The sequence below is a fragment of the Eleutherodactylus coqui genome, chromosome 1 (genome assembly GCF_035609145.1).
Source record: "Eleutherodactylus coqui strain aEleCoq1 chromosome 1, aEleCoq1.hap1, whole genome shotgun sequence".
NCBI classification, from domain to species: Eukaryota; Metazoa; Chordata; class Amphibia; order Anura; family Eleutherodactylidae; genus Eleutherodactylus; species Eleutherodactylus coqui.
In genome coordinates, this window is record NC_089837.1 from 234,990,673 (window position 1) to 235,008,708 (window position 18,036).

Consider the following 18,036-nt stretch of genomic DNA (forward strand, 5'->3'; position numbering starts at 1 on the left):
AGACAGTTGCCGGAAGTCCCCAGCCTCATCCCCCGGACCCCGGGAACTCTGCAATGGTTGGGCATCAGTCACGATAAACTCCTCTGGTGGGAGAGGAACCACTGCTGCCCAATCTGAGCAGGGGCCCGAGAACAGTTCCTCAGAATGTCTCATTTTCATGGAGTGAGGAGGCTGGGAGGAAGGAGGAGCAGCAGCCAGAGGATTCTGAGTTGTATCAGTGGACGGCGCAGAACTCTGGGTGGACGATAGGTTGCTGGAAGCACTTTCTGCCATCCACGACAGGACCTGCTCACACTGCTCATTTAATCTAATAAAGGTCTACCGCGTGGACCCATTAAATGTGCTATGAATGTGGGGACGCCAGAAACGTGCCTCTTTCCTAATCCCGCAGCAGTCGGCTGCGATACACCTGGATCAGGAGCTCGGCCTGTGCCCACACCCGGACTAGGGCCTCCGCGTCCTCGGCCGCGCCCACGTCCGCTAGGCCTACCCCTACCCCTCAGCATGCTGTATTACCAGTAATGCAGAAACACAACGCTGTAATTAAATGTGCCGCTTATTGGCCTGTGGTTGGAGGCTGAGTTCGCTTACGGAACGCCAGGAAATAATTTGGCGCAAGCCTGCTGTAACACTTAGCTGGCTGCGTATTTATTTGGAGAACTACTACCCCCAACAGACACGGACCCAGAACACTGAGCACAGTGACAGGCAGGCCAAATAGATTTTTTTCCAATATTTTTTTGAAAAGGACCACTGCGTATATTCAATCTATAATATATGTCTTCTGGCCCTGCCTACACAATTCTGTCCCTGGACTGTGTCACGGAACTGCAGTGTTGCACTGTTATTAACTGCAACAGACCGGTGATTGCAGAGCCAGGAAATAATTTGGCGCAAGCCTGCTGTAACACTTAGCTGGCTGCGTATTTATTTGGAGAACTAATACCCCCAGCAGACACGGACCCAGAACACTGAGCACAGTGACAGGCAGGCCAAATAGATTTTTTTCCAATATTTTTTTGAAAAGGACCACTGCGTATATTCAATCTATAATATATGTCTTCTGGCCCTGCCTACACAATTCTGTCCCTGGACTGTGTCACGGAACTGCAGTGTTGCACTGTTATTAACTGCAACAGACCGGTGATTTCAGAGCCAGGAAATAATTTGGCGCAAGCCTGTTGTAACACTTAGCTGGCTGCGTATTTATTTGGAGAACTAATACCCCCAGCAGACACGGACCCAGAACACTGAGCACAGTGACAGGCAGGCCAAATAGATTTTTTTCCAATATTTTTTTGAAAAGGACCACTGCGTATATTCAATCTATAATATATGTCTTCTGGCCCTGCCTACACAATTCTGTCCCTGGACTGTGTCACGGAACTGCAGTGTAGCACTGTTATTAACTGCAACAGACCGGTGATTTCAGAGCCAGGAAATAATTTGGCGCAAGCCTGCTGTAACACTTAGCTGGCTGCGTATTTATTTAGAGAACTAATACCCCCAGCAGACACGGACCCAGAACACTGAGCACAGTGACAGGCAGGCCAAATAGATTTTTTTCCAATATTTTTTTGAAAAGGACCACTGCGTATATTCAATCTATAATATATGTCTTCGGGCCCTGCCTACACAATTCTGTCCCTGGACTGTGTCACGGAGCTGCAGTGTTGCACTGTTATTAACTGCAACAGACCGGTGATTTCAGAGCCAGGAAATAATTTGGCGCAAGCCAGCTGTAACACTTAGCTGGCTGCGTATTTATTTGGAGAACTACTACCCCCAGCAGACACGGACCCAGAACACTGAGCACAGTGACAGGCAGGCCAAATAGATTTTTTTCCAATATTTTTTTGAAAAGGACCACTGCGTATATTCAATCTATAATATATGTCTTCTGGCCCTGCCTACACAATTCTGTCCCTGGACTGTGTCACGGAACTGCAGTGTTGCACTGTTATTAACTGCAACAGACCGGTGATTTCAGAGCCAGGAAATAATTTGGCGCAAGCCTGCTGTAACACTTAGCTGGCTGTGTATTTATTTGGAGAACTAATACCCCCAGCAGACACGGACCCAGAACACTGAGCAGAGTGACAGGCAGGCCAAATAGATTTTTTTCCAATATTTTTTTCAAAAGGACCACTGCGTATATTCAATCTATAATATATGTCTTCTGGCCCTGCCTACACACTTCTGTCCCTGGAGTATTACTGCAGGGCGCAATGCTCTGCACGGCCGATATACCAAAAAAAAAAAAAATGTGCAACACTGCTAAAAGCAGCCTCCACACTACTGCACACGGTTAGATGTGGCCCTAAGAAGGACCATTGGGGTTCTTGAAGCCTACAATAACTCCTAACGCTCTCCCTGCCTCCACACTTCTGTCCCTGGACTATTACTGCAGGGCGCAATGCTCTGCACGGCCGATATACCAAAAAAAAAAAAAGTGCAACACTGCTAAAAGCAGCCTCCACAGTACTGCACACAGGTTAGATGTGGCCCTAAGAAGGACCGTTGGGGTTCTTGAAGCCTACACTAACTCCTAACACTCTCCCTACAGCAGCTCCAACACGATACCACTGTCCCTCAGCTATGTCACAGCGCATCTGAGGCGAGCCGCAGGAGGGGCCGATTTTTATACTCGGGTGACACCTGATCTCCCCAGCCACTCACTGCAGGGGGGTGGTATAGGGCTTGAACGTCGCAGGGGGAAGTTGTAATGCCTTCCCTGTCTTTCAATTGGCCAGAAAAGCGCACTAACGTCTCAGAGATGAAAGTGAAAGTAACCCGAACATCGCGTGGTACTCGTTACGAGTAACGAGCATCCCGAACACGCTAATACTCGAACGAGTATCAAGCTCGGACGAGTACGTTCGCTCATCTCTAAATAGCACCTTTAGCTCATTAATTGGATGTAAAGTGTGAATCAGCTACACAAGGACGTCCTGGCTGGTGTTGTAAACCCGTAGCTCTGTGTACAGGCCAGGATGTTTCAAGATAATATCACACTTACCTGTAGTGACAGCCCAGTTGAGTTTAACAAGCTGTTAGGCCTCATGTCCACGGGGAAAATCGGGCCCGCTACGGATTCTACATGTAGAATCTGCAGCGGGTCCCTCCTGCCCCGCGGACAGGAGCCCTGAAAATAACAATAAATAAGAATTTACCTATCCGTAGCGGGCGGCGAAGCTCTGCTCTTCCTCACGGCCGGATCTTCTTTTTCGGCCGGCGGATGAATTCCTTACGCCGGCGGCACGTCGCCGGCACGTCGTCGACGTGCCGCGCGCATGCGCCGGGCACATCCGCCGAGCCGAAGCAAGGGAGATGCGGCCGTGAGGAAGAGAAGAGCTTCGCGGCCCGCTGCGGGTGAGTAAATCCTTGAAATTCCTATTTTAGGTCTCCCGCGGATCCGGACGGCTTCCATAGGCTTCAATAGAAGCCCGCGGGAGCCGACCCCGCGGGAGACCCGCACGAAAATGGAGCATGGTCCAGATTTTTTCATGCTCCATTTTTTTTAAAATCCCTTTTATTGACGATCCGCGGGTATTTATCTACCCGCGGGTGGTCAATGCATCCCTATGGGGTGCGGATCCGCGTGCAGGTAATCCGCTGCGGATCCTAAATCATATTTTGCCCGTGGACATGAGCCCTTAGAGTAGCTGAGTGTAACGTCACATGCCCGAACTGCATGCAGAGTTCACCGCAGAATTCCTGCATGTCAGCAGCGTGGTTTACATGCTGCTGTAGCAGTGTGTAAACCACGCTCATCTGAATGAGGCCTTACTGCATATTGGGTGGGCAGATTTTGCACTTGTAGATATGTTCATGTGACACAGGCCTAAGGCTAAGACTACATGGCAAGTTGTAGCTGTGTCAGCTAAGTCCTCGATGTTGCACTGCTGCATTTCAGTTAATGATAGTGAATTTGGTCATGTTGTACCATGCAAGTTTCTGGGACATGACAGTCACCTGAGAACCAAGGCTGCTGGGTTTCCTCATGAACACATTCACTATCATTAGCAGTGATTTTAGCAGTGTGACATTGTGAATTTAATGTCTTGCAGCAGGAGTCGCAGTTTAGTCCTAGCCTAAGGCCGCCTACACACGGGCGGGTCACACCCCGCATGCAGGATTCCCGCTGTGGAATTCCACCGGGTGACTCCAGCTTACCTCTCCACCGTCTTCTCCTCTGTTGCGAATGTACCGTCCGGAGCGCCGACTGGCACACGTGAAGTATAGAGGACATAGCGCTGAGGCTATGGCGATGACATGGCTCCTGTGACCATTCTGCAATGATGATTGCATAATGGCCGTTGGATGGACGGCTTCCATTGACTTCAAGGAAAGCCGGACGTGCGTAGCCTGCACAAAATCACAGCTTGCTGCAATTTCTTCCCCGCGAGCAGAAAATTGCAGTTGATTTCCGCTCATGGGCAGGAAATCGCGTTTTCTCATAGCATACTATGGTCTGGATTTGCTGCAGAATCCTGTGCCGGATTTCGCAATGCAAATCCGCCCATGTGCAGGAGGCCTGAGGCTAATTTCACATGGTCGAGTGCCTTGAATCCCACCCCCATATCGTACTCCTTACCATGTGAAAGCCCTGCGTACGTGCTTTCTTTTTTCTGTACTGCAGATAGTCCGCACGGCTTGCTGTCAGACATGCACAGTACAGATTTTCCCGCGGAAAATGTAAATTGTGTACGGGCTGTGGGACTGAAGGTTTTCCTTTGAATGGAAGCCGTCCGTGCAGACACCGCAGGAAAATAGAGCATGCTACAATTTTTCATCTGTGAGCGGAAACCGTAATTGGTTTTCGCTCATGTGCAGGAAGAATTACTTTTGCATAGCATACTACGGGCAGGATTTGCTACGGAATCTGGAGTCGGTCGCCGCTCCGGATTCTGTAATTCAAATTCGCCCCTGTGCAGAAGGGCCTTAGAAGGAGAAGGAATGAGCAAGAGTTTGTCAGCCTCCATAGCTGACAGTGTATTCTCTCTGTACGGTAGACCAAGGTTGCTAACCTCATCATTTATTTATTTTTTCTGGACAACCTGCTCAAGTACCATCTAACTATATCATGGATGCATCTATTTGTTCTCAGCAGCACTGCATAAAGTGCTATATTTCACGGAGACTCTCTATTGCAAGATGGTTAGCAACCCTGCTATAGACTCCGTGGGCATGAGTGACTGCTATAGCCCTGGTTCAAGAGCCCTCCGCTCCCTCCACCATGCAATTGCTCTTCATTCCCGGAGCGTGTAAAAAAAATATATGTACGTATATATACTATATGCATGCAAAATTAGAAGTGCCAAAATTTACCCTTTGCCGATTAACAAAATGCAAAGTGAATGAACAAAAGAGAAATCTAATTGACATCAGTATTTGGTGTGACCACCCATTACCTTCAAAACAGCATCAATTCTTCTAGTTAGGCTGGTGTCACACGAACCAGACCAAGTATTCTTCATCGGAATCCGGATCTGACCGCAGCTGGCAACCACACGTACCTTCGCTTTCTGTATTGCGGATGACCGTGGATGCGCCGTGTACATTTTTTTTTTTCTTAAATCTATTTTTTTTCCATTCTGTCGCTAGGCGAGGACCCGAGTATGCGTGGCTATCTACAAAGTTAATTGCAGAATTGCAGCAGACTGAACAGCTTTCATTGACTTCAATAGAGGCCGTCTGTGCGGATTCCGCATAAAATAGAACATGCTGCGATTTTAAATCCGCTTGTGGAAATCACAATCCTTATCTGCTCATCTGTGTGGACATGTAAATATTCTATTTTTTCAATGGGTGCAGAATACCGTGGGTCATCCACTTGTGTGACGATTCTGGAATCCGCAATTGAAATCTGGTCTTGTGAGACTGGCCTAACATTTGTACAACTTCAGGGATTTTGTAGGATTAATCAATTATACCCAACAGATAATAATGATCATCATTTTCAGGAGTTGAAATACAGTCATCACCGCAATGACTGATGGAGGTAGAGGCGGCACATTTTCTTTTTTTAAAACAAACCGCTTTATTAGTACTTTTCTCTCATTAGGAGGTTAGGGGTACTTTAAACATTACATAAACATAAACTGGAGGTTACACACTAGTAAGGCTATGTTCACATCTGCGTTAGGAACCTCCATTCACAGGTTCCGTTGCTGATCCGTCACAAAATGGCAGAAGAGAAAGTCTTTTATGAAGAACTTGTTACAGATTAGATTCATAAAATTATTCCAGGGATGAGATCACCAGAATAAAAATAAAATATCACATAGGCCTATGACATAACACTGGCATGGATCCTTAATTCCAGATTCCCACTCGTAAGCAAACTAAAAAGGCTACAGATCTTCAGCCCCAGCTCACACTGGAAGCAGATCATCTATACAGGAAGCTTTTGGTAAGAGACCTGTTATTCCCTGAATACTTTATTTTTTTCATACAAATAATAAGTATAAAAAATCATAATTGCTAGATCTATATTGGCCATATTTTTTATATATATATATATATATATATATATACACACTAGCTTGTTACCTGCCACTTGGAATTTGTATTTTTTTAATCTAATCTGTGTTTTGCTGTATATTGAAATGTAAAAAGATGAAATAGTGAAAGGAATGTAACTTTAATCTGCTATGTCAGCACAGTTCTGTACGTTTTTGGTCTTGTCATAATTTGCTAAGATATAAAGGTTTTGTGGCAGTATATACGTGAGCCGCCACATACAGTTGGCCATGAGTAAAACATGTTTTACTAAATGTACACCTGCTGCCTTAAGTGTTTACCCTTGAGCCTTATTGATCGTCATCGCAAATTTTTATTGCTTGCTGAGAATGATCAGCTGGTGAACGTGCGTTTGCTTGTTCGTTGGCTATAGAAATATTGGCCCATGTAGCTAGATCTAAAAACAGAGCTATTGATCACAAGCAGTCCTACTGAAATTGATCTGCTCAGCATGTGAACACAGTATTGTGTGGAATTTATTTTATTTTTTATAGATGCACAGTTGTCTTTTTATTGTAGTGTGCCATAATACAATAACTTTTACACACAACTGCAATAACCTGGCTGTTCCATGCTAAAAACAAAAGACCGGCTTCATCCACTGATTGCTGAAGTACAGCATAAGGCCGGCTTCACATGGGCGATAAAAACGCGTTAGTTTGTGCATTGTGGGATGCAGAAATATAAACCCCTTTGTGGGATCATACACAAGAGCGATGTTTTCCCGCATGGCACCGCAATGCGATGCTATGCGGGAAACAAATCGCAGCACGTTCTCTCACATCGCAGAACACATTGCAGGCAGCAGCAACGCACGAAAACAACGCGAGAAATTCCAAAATCCCCTGCCGTGACTGACAGCCATGGCGGAGGATCCCAACATCCCCGAAGTGATTTCACATGGATGGCGAGCACGATATGAGGGGCAGTACTCACAGCACCATATTGCACTCATCAGTGTGAGTTAGCTTTACAGGCACTTTATGCAGAGTAACATTTAAAAAAAAAGGTGAAGACCAGAACGGGGGCTAACATTTCCATCGCACTTGCATGACAGCAAAGTAGGAGAAAAGCCCAAGAATAATATTGTAATATTTATGAAAAAAAATCAAACTGTACAAAGTCCCATCTATATCAGTGCTTGTCAAATCGTCAGGTGCCCTTCAGTAGTGGGAGAGGTGCAGTTCTGACAAAAGTGACCATAGGCCACACAGACCCGTCCCACACTGTAGCATTTACACGGGACAACTGTTGGTTAAACGATCTGCGGGTGATGTCACCGCTAGTTGTTTGCAGTCATGCACAATGGTTAGACAGGCAGATCATTGTGAGAATCGCTCACTTCTCGCTCAGTACTTTACATTCTATGTGCTAAGCAAGGAGCGTTTAGTCCCAGCGAAAAGGGAGTGATCCAGCCATTATTTGTATGCTGGTTGAAAGTCAGCAACAAACGAAAAGTAAACAAATAGTAAAGAATGGCTTTGCAGACGTAACAAATATTGTGCATTTTTTGTTATTTAAAGGAATTTTGTGCAATAATTGTCCCGTGTAAATGGCACTTTACTTGTGATCAAACAAAGGAAAGACAAATTGAACAAGATTGTTTAGTTTTAGCACCAATTTAGATGAATGGGGAGGCTCAGGTGTAAAATGTTTACACTCATCCCAGCAGTGTTGAGTGAAAAGCTTGTGACTAATGCTGCGTTTCAACAGAACAAATTATCCTTTAGAAAATCGAACGATAATCTTTCAGTGTAAATGCAAACCATCTAACATTTGTGCGCCCGTTCAGACGGCAATGGCCTGCGCATATACGCCGAGCCCACAATTCCATTGGACGGGGGAGACAGTTTAGCTCTGCTAAGTTGTTCTCCCTCTTCCCTCCCCCTTGCCGACTCTCTGCAAGGAGAGGGGTGAGATGGGGCGGAGCTAGTGTGCTAATTTTCCACCTTCTCTCCGCCTCTTGTCAGCAGCCAGCAATGGGAGGGGGCAGGCTGGGGCGGAGCTCAGCTCCACTCCCTCCCATTGCAAAAAGCTAGAGAGGAGGAGAGAAAGGGGTGGGAGTTTAGTAGTTACACTGCTAAACTCCCTCCCACCTCCCTTCTCTGGCAGCTGTCATAGGCTCCCATAGACGTCTATGCAGCCGCCAGCGTAAAAGTGCTCAGCCCGAAATGCGCTATCTTGGCCGGCCGGGCACTTTTACACCACGGAAATACATCTATGTGCACTGATGCATTGAAAACCAATGCATCAGAGGGGAAGTGTATATCAGCTGGGTGTGAAAACCCATCGGATATACACCTGTGTGAATTGAGCCTAAGATACTAACTTTTTTCTCTGGGTCATTACAGACACCACAATATCAGATATGTGTGGTTATTTTTACATAGTAAAGGGGGTTTTGATGTTTTTGGTTTTTTTACACATTCTTGTAATACATTATTGTACTTCAGTATAGTAGTGTATTATAAAGCCTATGAAGCTCAACCAGAGACTGAGCGTCATAGGCCACCGTAGCAGGCAGACCCATACGTCATATTAAAACTTTTGGGTTCCATAGAAACCAATTGGGATGTGATTGCGGGGGCCGGATGGGTGAGAGAGCAAGCCCCCTCCTTCTGTCAGCTTTTTACATCACTGCGTCCATAAAAGTTCAATCAATCAAAGTAACATTTTATTAACATTACTGAATTATTATTAATAATTAATAAAAAATAAATAATATTAGTATTATTTCTGCGGGGAGTCCCCTTGTCATTGAGCACTGTGACAGCATTGTCACAGTGTCCAGTGACAATGGGACTCCCTGCAGAGATTAAGAAATCTTCTGTCACAGCTGTAGCAGAGAATCACAATATTTTCTTATTGAATTCAATGGAGCCTGCGCTACAGCTGGCTCCATTGAAAGCAATGGGCTGCCGGCAAGCCCTGCAGTGATTTTCGGGGTAGGGAACGTCCAGCCGTGTCTTCTGCACTGCTCTGAAGTGCTTTCAGCAAGCAGGGATTTTAAATCGCTGCCTGCTGAAAGAGCTGCCTCTGATTGGCTGAGCACTGTGACCAATCAGATATTAAATGACAGCTGAGAGCTGCCTGTGATTGGTCCCTGCACTCAGCCAATCAGAGGCAGCACTCACCCATTCATTGAATTCAGCCATTGATTAAATTCAAATAATGGGTGAGTGCTGCCTCTGATTGGCTGAGCGCAGGGACCAATCACATTCAAAAAATACTGATGCGTGTTTTAAAAAACGGTGCCCTATCATTTTTGCTGCAGATGTTTTTGCGCATGTAAAACTTACACATGTGACCGCTGCCATTGGAAAGCATTGGTTCTATGTAGTGCAATCTTTTTTAATGCACGAATAATCGGACGTTAAACTGTCCAGCAAGTTCACAGAATTCTCAGATCCTGGTGTTATATGACACACACCTTTGATTGTTTAGGGCCCTTCCACACAATCAGTTGATGGAGCCCTAAAGTGTCAAGGAAAAAACAAAAATTTAAAAAAGGGATGTGTCCTTAAGGGGTTAAGCAGATATTCTCAGTTATTAATTTCTTAATGTAAATTTTGATTGTAATTTACTGGAATATAGACCCCACAATTATTATAATCCCCTATGATAGAACAGGATTGCACATAAGGGTACTGACCATAAACTGTTTTATGTTACTCAGGATCTTCGTTCTGAATGTGACAGTCTGAAACTGGAAGTAAAGCGCAAATATGCTCATATTCTTATGTTACAACGAGATCAAGAAGCTCTAGGAGAACAAATCAGAGAAGCTGAAGGTCTTATTATCTATATAATAGTTCTATAGAATTAAGAGGGGAGCTGGTGGGGGTTGTATGTACACCGGATAACTGTCCATAAAATCACTGCTTCAAGAGATTATTTGGGTGATAATCACTCCTGTACACATATCTTTCTACCCACCTTTATGATTTCCTGGGTACTTAGGACCGCACCACTCCAGTTCCCTCTAGCCTCCATCTGCTCCCAGATAAAGTGGTCAGATGCTGGCTGCCAATGCCTGGTGGAAATATGTAGGATTACTGTGGAACCCTTGAGGGAGGACACAAAATATGTATTGTTTGTTTCAACGGTGTAGACAAACTTGTACCTACAAGGGTTTGATGGAGAAGGACCGATTGGCAACATCAATGACTGAGAATATATGGCTTTTGCCACATGTTGGGAGTCTGTGCAACTAAGGGTGTCGACATGGAAGTGTATTTGTTAAAGCTTAGGAAGGTCTATCACTAGCTTCCATGCATTATGATCCTTCTTTTCACTGGCCATAAAGGATTGTTACACCTTTGAATTACTCTCTATGACGACATCTCTTGTCTTTAAGTTCTAGACCTTGTCCATTATTGAAGCTTCAGGTGGAGAATGCTATTGCCATTGAGGTGGTGGGTCTGGGCCTTGTATGTCCGCCTGAACACCAACCATTCTCCTACAGTCATTTTTAATTTGTGTCCTTATATTTGGATGCTCAAATGCAATAAGTTCAAGGTCTGTTGTGTGAGACCTCTGGCCATTTGTGTTCCAGCATGTTCACAGAATTCTCAGTTCCTGGCATTATATGACACACACCTTTGATTGTCTAGGGCGCTTCCACACAATCAGTATGTCAGGTCAATGATCCATCCGTTCCATGTCATTACATCCTTACCGATGATGTTGTCATAATCAGGGTAATATCACATTGGGATTTTCAGGGTCATGCTTGTGAATCACCACTTCATTTATCCTGTGGGCTCTTGCCCCCCTTCCTTGTTGGTGGGCAAATCTGAGGGCTACACAATAAAGGCAGGCTGTGTCACCTTAGCAGTGGGGCGCACTATGCAAAGTCACTTAATATGAAACATGCATGTGACAGCATCTCAGGTGCAGAAATAAAGTTAGCTTTATTCTTCCTTAAATGCAACGTTTCGACTTCTCAAGTCTTTGTCCAGCATGCTTTTTATTTTTGCACCTGTTTAGAGATGAGCGAGCACCAAAATGCTCGGGTGCTCGTTACTCGGGACGAAAATTTCGCGATGCTCGAGGGTTCGTTTCGAATAACGAACCCCATTGAAGTCAATGGGCGACCCGAGCATTTTTGTATATCGCCGATGCTCGCTAAGGTTTCCATTTGTGAAAATCTGGGCAATTCAAGAAAGTGATGGGAACGACACAGCAACGGATAGGGCAGGCGAGGGGCTACATGTTGGGCTGCATCTCAAGTTCCCAGGTCCCACTATTAAGCTACAATAGCGGCAAGAGTGGGCCCCCCCCTCCCAACAACTTTTACTTCTGAAAAGCCCTCATGAGCAATGCATACCTTAGCTAAGCACCACACTACCTCCAACAAAGCACAATCACTGCCTGCATGACACTCCGCTGCCACTTCTCCTGGGTTACATGCTGCCCAACCCCCCCCCCCACGCACGACGCAGTGTCCACAGCGCACACCAAAGTGTCGCTGCGCAGCCTTCAGCTGCCCTCATGCCACGCCACACTCATGTCTATTTATAAGTGCGTCTGCCATGAGGAGGAACCGCAGGCACACACTACAGAGGGTTGGCACGGCCAGGCAGCGACCCTCTTTAAAAGGGGCGGGGCGATAGCCCACAATGCTGTACAGAAGCAATGAGAAATCCAATCCTGTGCCACCTCCATCAGGAGCTGCACACGTAGGCATAGCAATCGGGAACCTATGTGCCACACACTATTCATTCTGTCAAGGTGTCTGCATGCCCCAGTCAGACCGCGGTTTTTTATAAATAGTCACAGGCAGGTACAACTCCGCAATGGGAATTCCGTGTGCACAAACAGCATGGGTGGCTCCCTGGAACCCACCGGCGGTACATAAATATATCCCATTGCAGTGCCCAGCACAGCTGATGTGATGTCATGTTAAATGCAGGTGGGCTTCGGCCCACACTGCATGCCCCAGTCAGACTGGGGTTCTTTAGAAGTAGACACATGCAGTTACAACTCCCTGTGGAACACACCGGCGGTACATAAATATATCCCATTGCATTGCCCATCACAGCTGAGGTAATGTCATGTTAAATGCAGGTGGGCTTTGGCCCACACTGCATGCCCCAGTCAGACTGGGGTTCTTTAGAAGCGAACACATGCAGTTACAACTCCGTGTGGACCGACAGCATGGGTGGGTGCCAGGAAGCCACCGGCGGTACATAAATATATCCCATTGCATTGCCTATCACAGCTGAGGTAACATCTGATTAAATGCAGGTGATCGTCGGCCCACACTGCATGCCCCAGTCTGACCGGAGTTTTTAATACATAGACACTGGCAGGTACAAATCCCTAATGTGAAGTCCCTGTGGACACACAGCATGGGTGGCTCCCTGGAACCCACCAGCGGTACATAAATATATCCCATTGCAGTGCCCATCACAGCTGAGGTGATGTCATGTTTAATGCAGGTGGGCTTTGGCCCACACTGCATACCCCAGTCAGACTGGGGTTCTTTAGAAGTGGACACATGCAGTTACAACTCCATGTGGACCGACAGCATGGGTGGGTGCCAGGAAGCCACCGGCGGTACATAAATATATCCCATTGCAGTGCCCATCACAGCTGAGGTAATGTCATGTTTAATGCAGGTGGGCTTCGGCCCACACTGCATGCCCCAGTCAGACTGGGGTTCTTTAGAAGTGGACACATGCAGTTACAACTCCGTGTGGACCGACAGCATGGGTGGGTGCCAGGAAGCCACCGGCGGTACATAAATATTTCCCATTGCAGTGCCCAGCACAGCTGAGGTAATGTCATGTTTAATGCAGGTGGGCTTCGGCGCACACTGCATGCCCCAATTAGACTGGGGTTCTTTAGAAGTGGACACGTGCAGTTACAACTCCGTGTGGACCGACAGCATGGGTGGGTGCCAGGAAGCCGCCGGCGGTACATAGATATATACCATTGCATTGCCCTGCACAGCTGAGGTAACGTCAGATAAAATACAGGTGGGCTTCTGCCCACACTGCATGCCCCAGTCAGACTGGGGTTCTTTAGAAGTGGACACATGCAGTTACAACTCCGTGTGGACCGACAGCATGGGTGGGTGCCAGGAAGCCACCGGCGGTACATAAATATATCCCATTGCATTGCCCTGCACAGCTGAGGTAACGTCAGATAAAATACAGGTGGGCTTTGGCCCACACTGCATGCCCCAGTTAGACTGGGGTTCTTTAGAAGTGGACACATGCAGTTACAACTCCGTGTGGACCGACAGCATGGGTGGGTGCCAGGAAGCCACCGGCGGTACATAAATATATCCCATTGCATTGCCCTGCACAGCTGAGGTAACGTCAGATAAAATACAGGTGGGCTTCGGCCCACACTGCATGCCCCAGTCAGACCGGGGTTTTTAATACATAGACACATGCAGGTACAACTCCCTAATGTGAGGTCCGTGTGGACCGACAGCATGGGTGGCTCCCTGGAACCCACTGGCGGTACAAAAATATATCCCATTGCAGTGCCCTGGACAGCAGAGCTAACGTCTGATTAAATACAGGTGGGCTTCGGCCCAAACTGCATGCCCCAGTCAGGCTCGAGTTTGTTATAAGTATACACAGGCACGTACATCTCCCTAATGGGAAATCCATGTGGACCGACAGCATGGGTGGGTCCCAGGAAGCCACCGGCGGTACATAAATATATCCCATTGCAGTGCCCAGCACAGCTGATGTAATGTCAGCTTTAATGCAGGTGGGCAAAAAATTAATTGAATTACACTGTAGGCGAGGGCCCAAAAAAATTGATGTACCAACAGTACTAATGTACCTCAGAAAAATTGCCCATGCCCAACCAAGAGGGCAGGTGAAACCCATTAATCGCTTTGGTTAATGTGGCTTAATTTGTAACTAGGCCTGGAGGCAGCCCAGTTAAACTAAAAATTTATTCAGGTGCAATTTTCAACGCTTTAATGAGCATTGAAACGTATAAAGATTGTTTACAAAAATTATATGACTGAGCCTTGTGGACCTAAGAAAAATTGCCCATTCGGCGTGAGTACGTGAGGTTTCAGGAGGAGGAGGATGAATATAATACACAGATTGATGAAGCTAAAAGGTCCCCGTTTTTGATGGTGATAGAGAACGATGCTTCCATCCACGGGTGCAGCATACGTATTGTTTAGGTATCGCTGCTGTCCGCTGGTGGAGAAGTGAAGTCTGGGGAAATCCAGGCTTTGTTCATCTTGATGAGTGTAAGCCTGTCGGCACTGTCGGTTGACAGGCGGGTACGCTTATCTGTGATGATTCCCCCAGCCGCACTAAACACACTCTCTGACAAGACGCTAGCCGCAGGACAAGCAAGCACCTCCAGGGCATACAGCGCGAGTTCAGGCCATGTGTCCCGCATCGACACCCAGTAGTTGTAGGGGGCTGAGGCGTCACGGAGGACGGTCGTGCGATCGGCTACGTACTCCCTCACCATCCTTTTACAGTGCTCCCGCCGACTCAGCCTTGACTGGGGAGCGGTGACACAGTCTTGCTGGGGAGGCAGAAGGCTGTCAAAGGCCTTAGAGAGTGTTCCCCTGCCTGTGCTGTACATGCTGCCTGATCTCCGCGCCTCCCCTGCTACCTGGCCCTCGGAACTGCGCCTTCGGCCACTAGCGCTGTCGGAAGGGAATTTTACCATCAGTTTGTCCGCCAGGCTCCTGTGGTATTGCATCACTCTCGAACCCCTTTCCTCTTCGGGTATGAGAGTGGAAAGGTTCTCCTTATACCGTGAGTCGAGCAGTGTGTACACCCAGTAATCCGTAGTGGCCAGAATGCGTGTAACACGAGGGTCACGAGAAAGGCATCCTAACATGAAGTCAGCCATGTGTGCCAGGGTACCTGTACGCAACACATGGCTGTCTTCACTAGGAAGATCACTTTCAGGATCCTCCTCCTCCTTCTCCTCCTCTTCCTGCTCAGGCCATACACGCTGAAAGGATGACAGGCAAGCAGCATGGGTACCCTCAGCAGTGGGCCAAGCTGTCTCTTCCCCCTCCTCCTCATCCTCCTCATGCTCCTCCTCCTCCTCCTCAACGCGCTGAGATATAGACATGAGGGTGCTCTGACTATCCAGCGACATACTGTCTTCCCCCGCCTCCGTTTCCGAGCGCAAAGCGTCTGCCTTTATGCTTTGCAGGGAACTTCTCAAGAGGCATAGCAGAGGAATGGTGACGCTAATGATTGCAGCATTGCCGCTCACCATCTGGGTAGACTCCTCAAAGTTTCCAAGGACCTGGCAGATGTCTGCCAACCAGGCCCACTCTTCTGTAAAGAATTGAGGAGGCTGACTCCCACTGCGCCGCCCATGTTGGAGTTGGCATTCCACTATAGTTCTATGCTGCTCATAGAGCCTGGCCAACATGTGGAGCGTAGAGTTCCACCGTGTGGGCACGTCGCACAGCAGTCGGTGCACTGGCAGATTAAACCGATGTTGCAGGGTGCGCAGGGTGGCAGCGTCCGTGTAAGACTTGCGGAAATGTGCGCAGAGCCGGCGCACCTTTCCGAGCAGGTCTGACAAGCGTGGGTAGCTTTTCAGAAAGCGCTGAACCACTAAATTAAAGACGTGGGCCAGGCATGGCACGTGTGTGAGGCTGCCGAGCTGCAGAGCCGCCACCAGGTTACGGCCGTTGTCACACACGACCATGCCCGGTTGGAGGCTCAGCGGCGCTAGCCAGCGGTCGGTCTGCTCTGTCAGACCTTGGAGCAGTTCGTGGGCCGTGTGCCTCTTCTCTCCTAAGCTGAGTAGTTTCAGCACGGCCTGCTCACGGCTGCCCACCGCTGTGCTGCCGTGCCGCGTGACACCGACTGCTGGCGACGTGCTGCTGCTGACACATCTTGATTGCGAGACAGAGGTTGCGTAGGAGGAGGAGGAGGGTGGTTTAGTGAAGGAAGCATACACCGCCGCAGATACCACCACCGAGCTGGGGCCCGCAATTCTGGGGGTTGGAGGACGTGAGCCGTCCCAGGCTCTGACTCTGTCCCAGCCTCCACTAAATTCACCCAATGTGCCGTCAGGGAGATATAGTGGCCCTGCCCGCCTGTGCTTGTCCACGTGTCTGTTGTTAAGTGGACCTTGGCAGTAACCGCATTGGTGAGGGCGCGTACAATGTTGCGGGAGACGTGGTCGTGCAGGGCTGGGACGGCACATCGGGAAAAGTAGTGGCGACTGGGAACTGAGTAGCGCAGGGCCGCCGCCGCCATTATACCTTTGAAAGCCTCCGTTTCCACAACTCTATACGGCAGCATCTCCAGGCTGATAAATTTGGCTATGTGCACGTTTAACGCTCCAGCGTGCGGGTGCGTGGCGGCATACTTGCGCTTGCGCTCCAACACTTGCGCTAGCGATGGCTGGACGGTGCGCTGAGAGACATTGGTGGATGGGGCCAAGGACAGCGGAGGTGAGGGTGTGGGTGCAGGCCAGGAGACGGTAGTGCCTGTGTCCTGAGAGGGGGGTTGGATCTCAGTGGCAGGTTGGGGCACAGGGGGAGAGGCAGCGGTGCAAACCGGAGGCAGTGAACGGCCTTCGTCCCACCTTGTGGGGTGCTTGGCCATCATATGTCTGCGCATGCTGGTGGTGGTGAGGCTGGTGGTGGTGGCTCATCGGCTGATCTTGGCGCGACAAAGGTTGCACACCACTGTTCGTCGGTCGTCTGCACTCTCAGTGAAAAACTGCCAGACCTTTGAGCACCTCGGCCTCTGCAGGGTGGCATGGTGCGAGGGGGCGCTTTGGGAAACAGTTGGTGGATTATTCGGTCTGGCCCTGCCTCTACCCCTGGCCACCGCACTGCCGCTTCCAACCTGCCCTGCTGCTGCACTTGCCTCCCCCCTCTGAAAACCTGTCCTCAGTAGGCGTAGCAAACCAGGTGGGGTCAGTCACCTCATCGTCCTGCTGCTCTTCCTCCAAATCCTCTGTGCGCTCCTCCCTCGGACTTACTCCAATTACTACTACCTGAGTGATAGACAACTGTGTCTCATCGTCATCGTCCTCCTCACCCACTGAAAGCTCTTGAGACTGTTTCCGGAAGTCCCCAGCCTCATCCCCCGGACCCCGGGAACTTTCCAAAGGTTGGGCATCGGTCACGACAAACTCCTCCAGTGGGAGAGGATTCGGAACCATTGCTGCCCATTCTGGGCAGGGGCCCGAGAACAGTTCCTGGGAGTCTGCCTGCTCCTCAGAATGTGTCATTGTAATGGAGTGAGGAGGCTGGGAGGAAGAAGGAGCAGCAGCCAGAGGATTCAGAGTTGCAGCAGTGGACGGCGCAGAACTCTGGGTGTTCGATAGATTGCTGGATGCACTTTCTGCCATCCACGACAGGACCTGCTCACACTGCTCATTTTCTAATAAAGGTCTACCGCGTGGACCCATTAATTGTGAGATGAATGTGGGGACGCCAGAAACGTGCCTCTCTCCTAATCCCGCAGCAGTCGGCTGCGATACACCTGGATCAGGAGCTCGGCCTGTGCCCACACCCTGACTTGGGCCTCT

At 48.6% G+C, this 18,036-nt stretch overlaps 1 protein-coding gene across 4 annotated transcripts in view; it reads left to right on the forward strand.

The window, feature by feature from the left end:
• The window catches only part of LOC136611531 (uncharacterized protein MCAP_0864-like), an 88,734-nt gene that overhangs the window by 17,744 nt on the left and 52,954 nt on the right, over window positions 1–18,036 (forward strand). For all 4 annotated transcript variants that reach the window (XM_066591222.1, XM_066591214.1, XM_066591232.1 and 1 more), the window contains 2 exons: window positions 6,337–6,415; window positions 10,202–10,316. In XM_066591222.1, coding sequence (XP_066447319.1) covers window positions 6,337–6,415; window positions 10,202–10,316 — 194 coding nt within the window. The remainder of the gene's footprint in view (window positions 1–6,336; window positions 6,416–10,201; window positions 10,317–18,036) is intronic.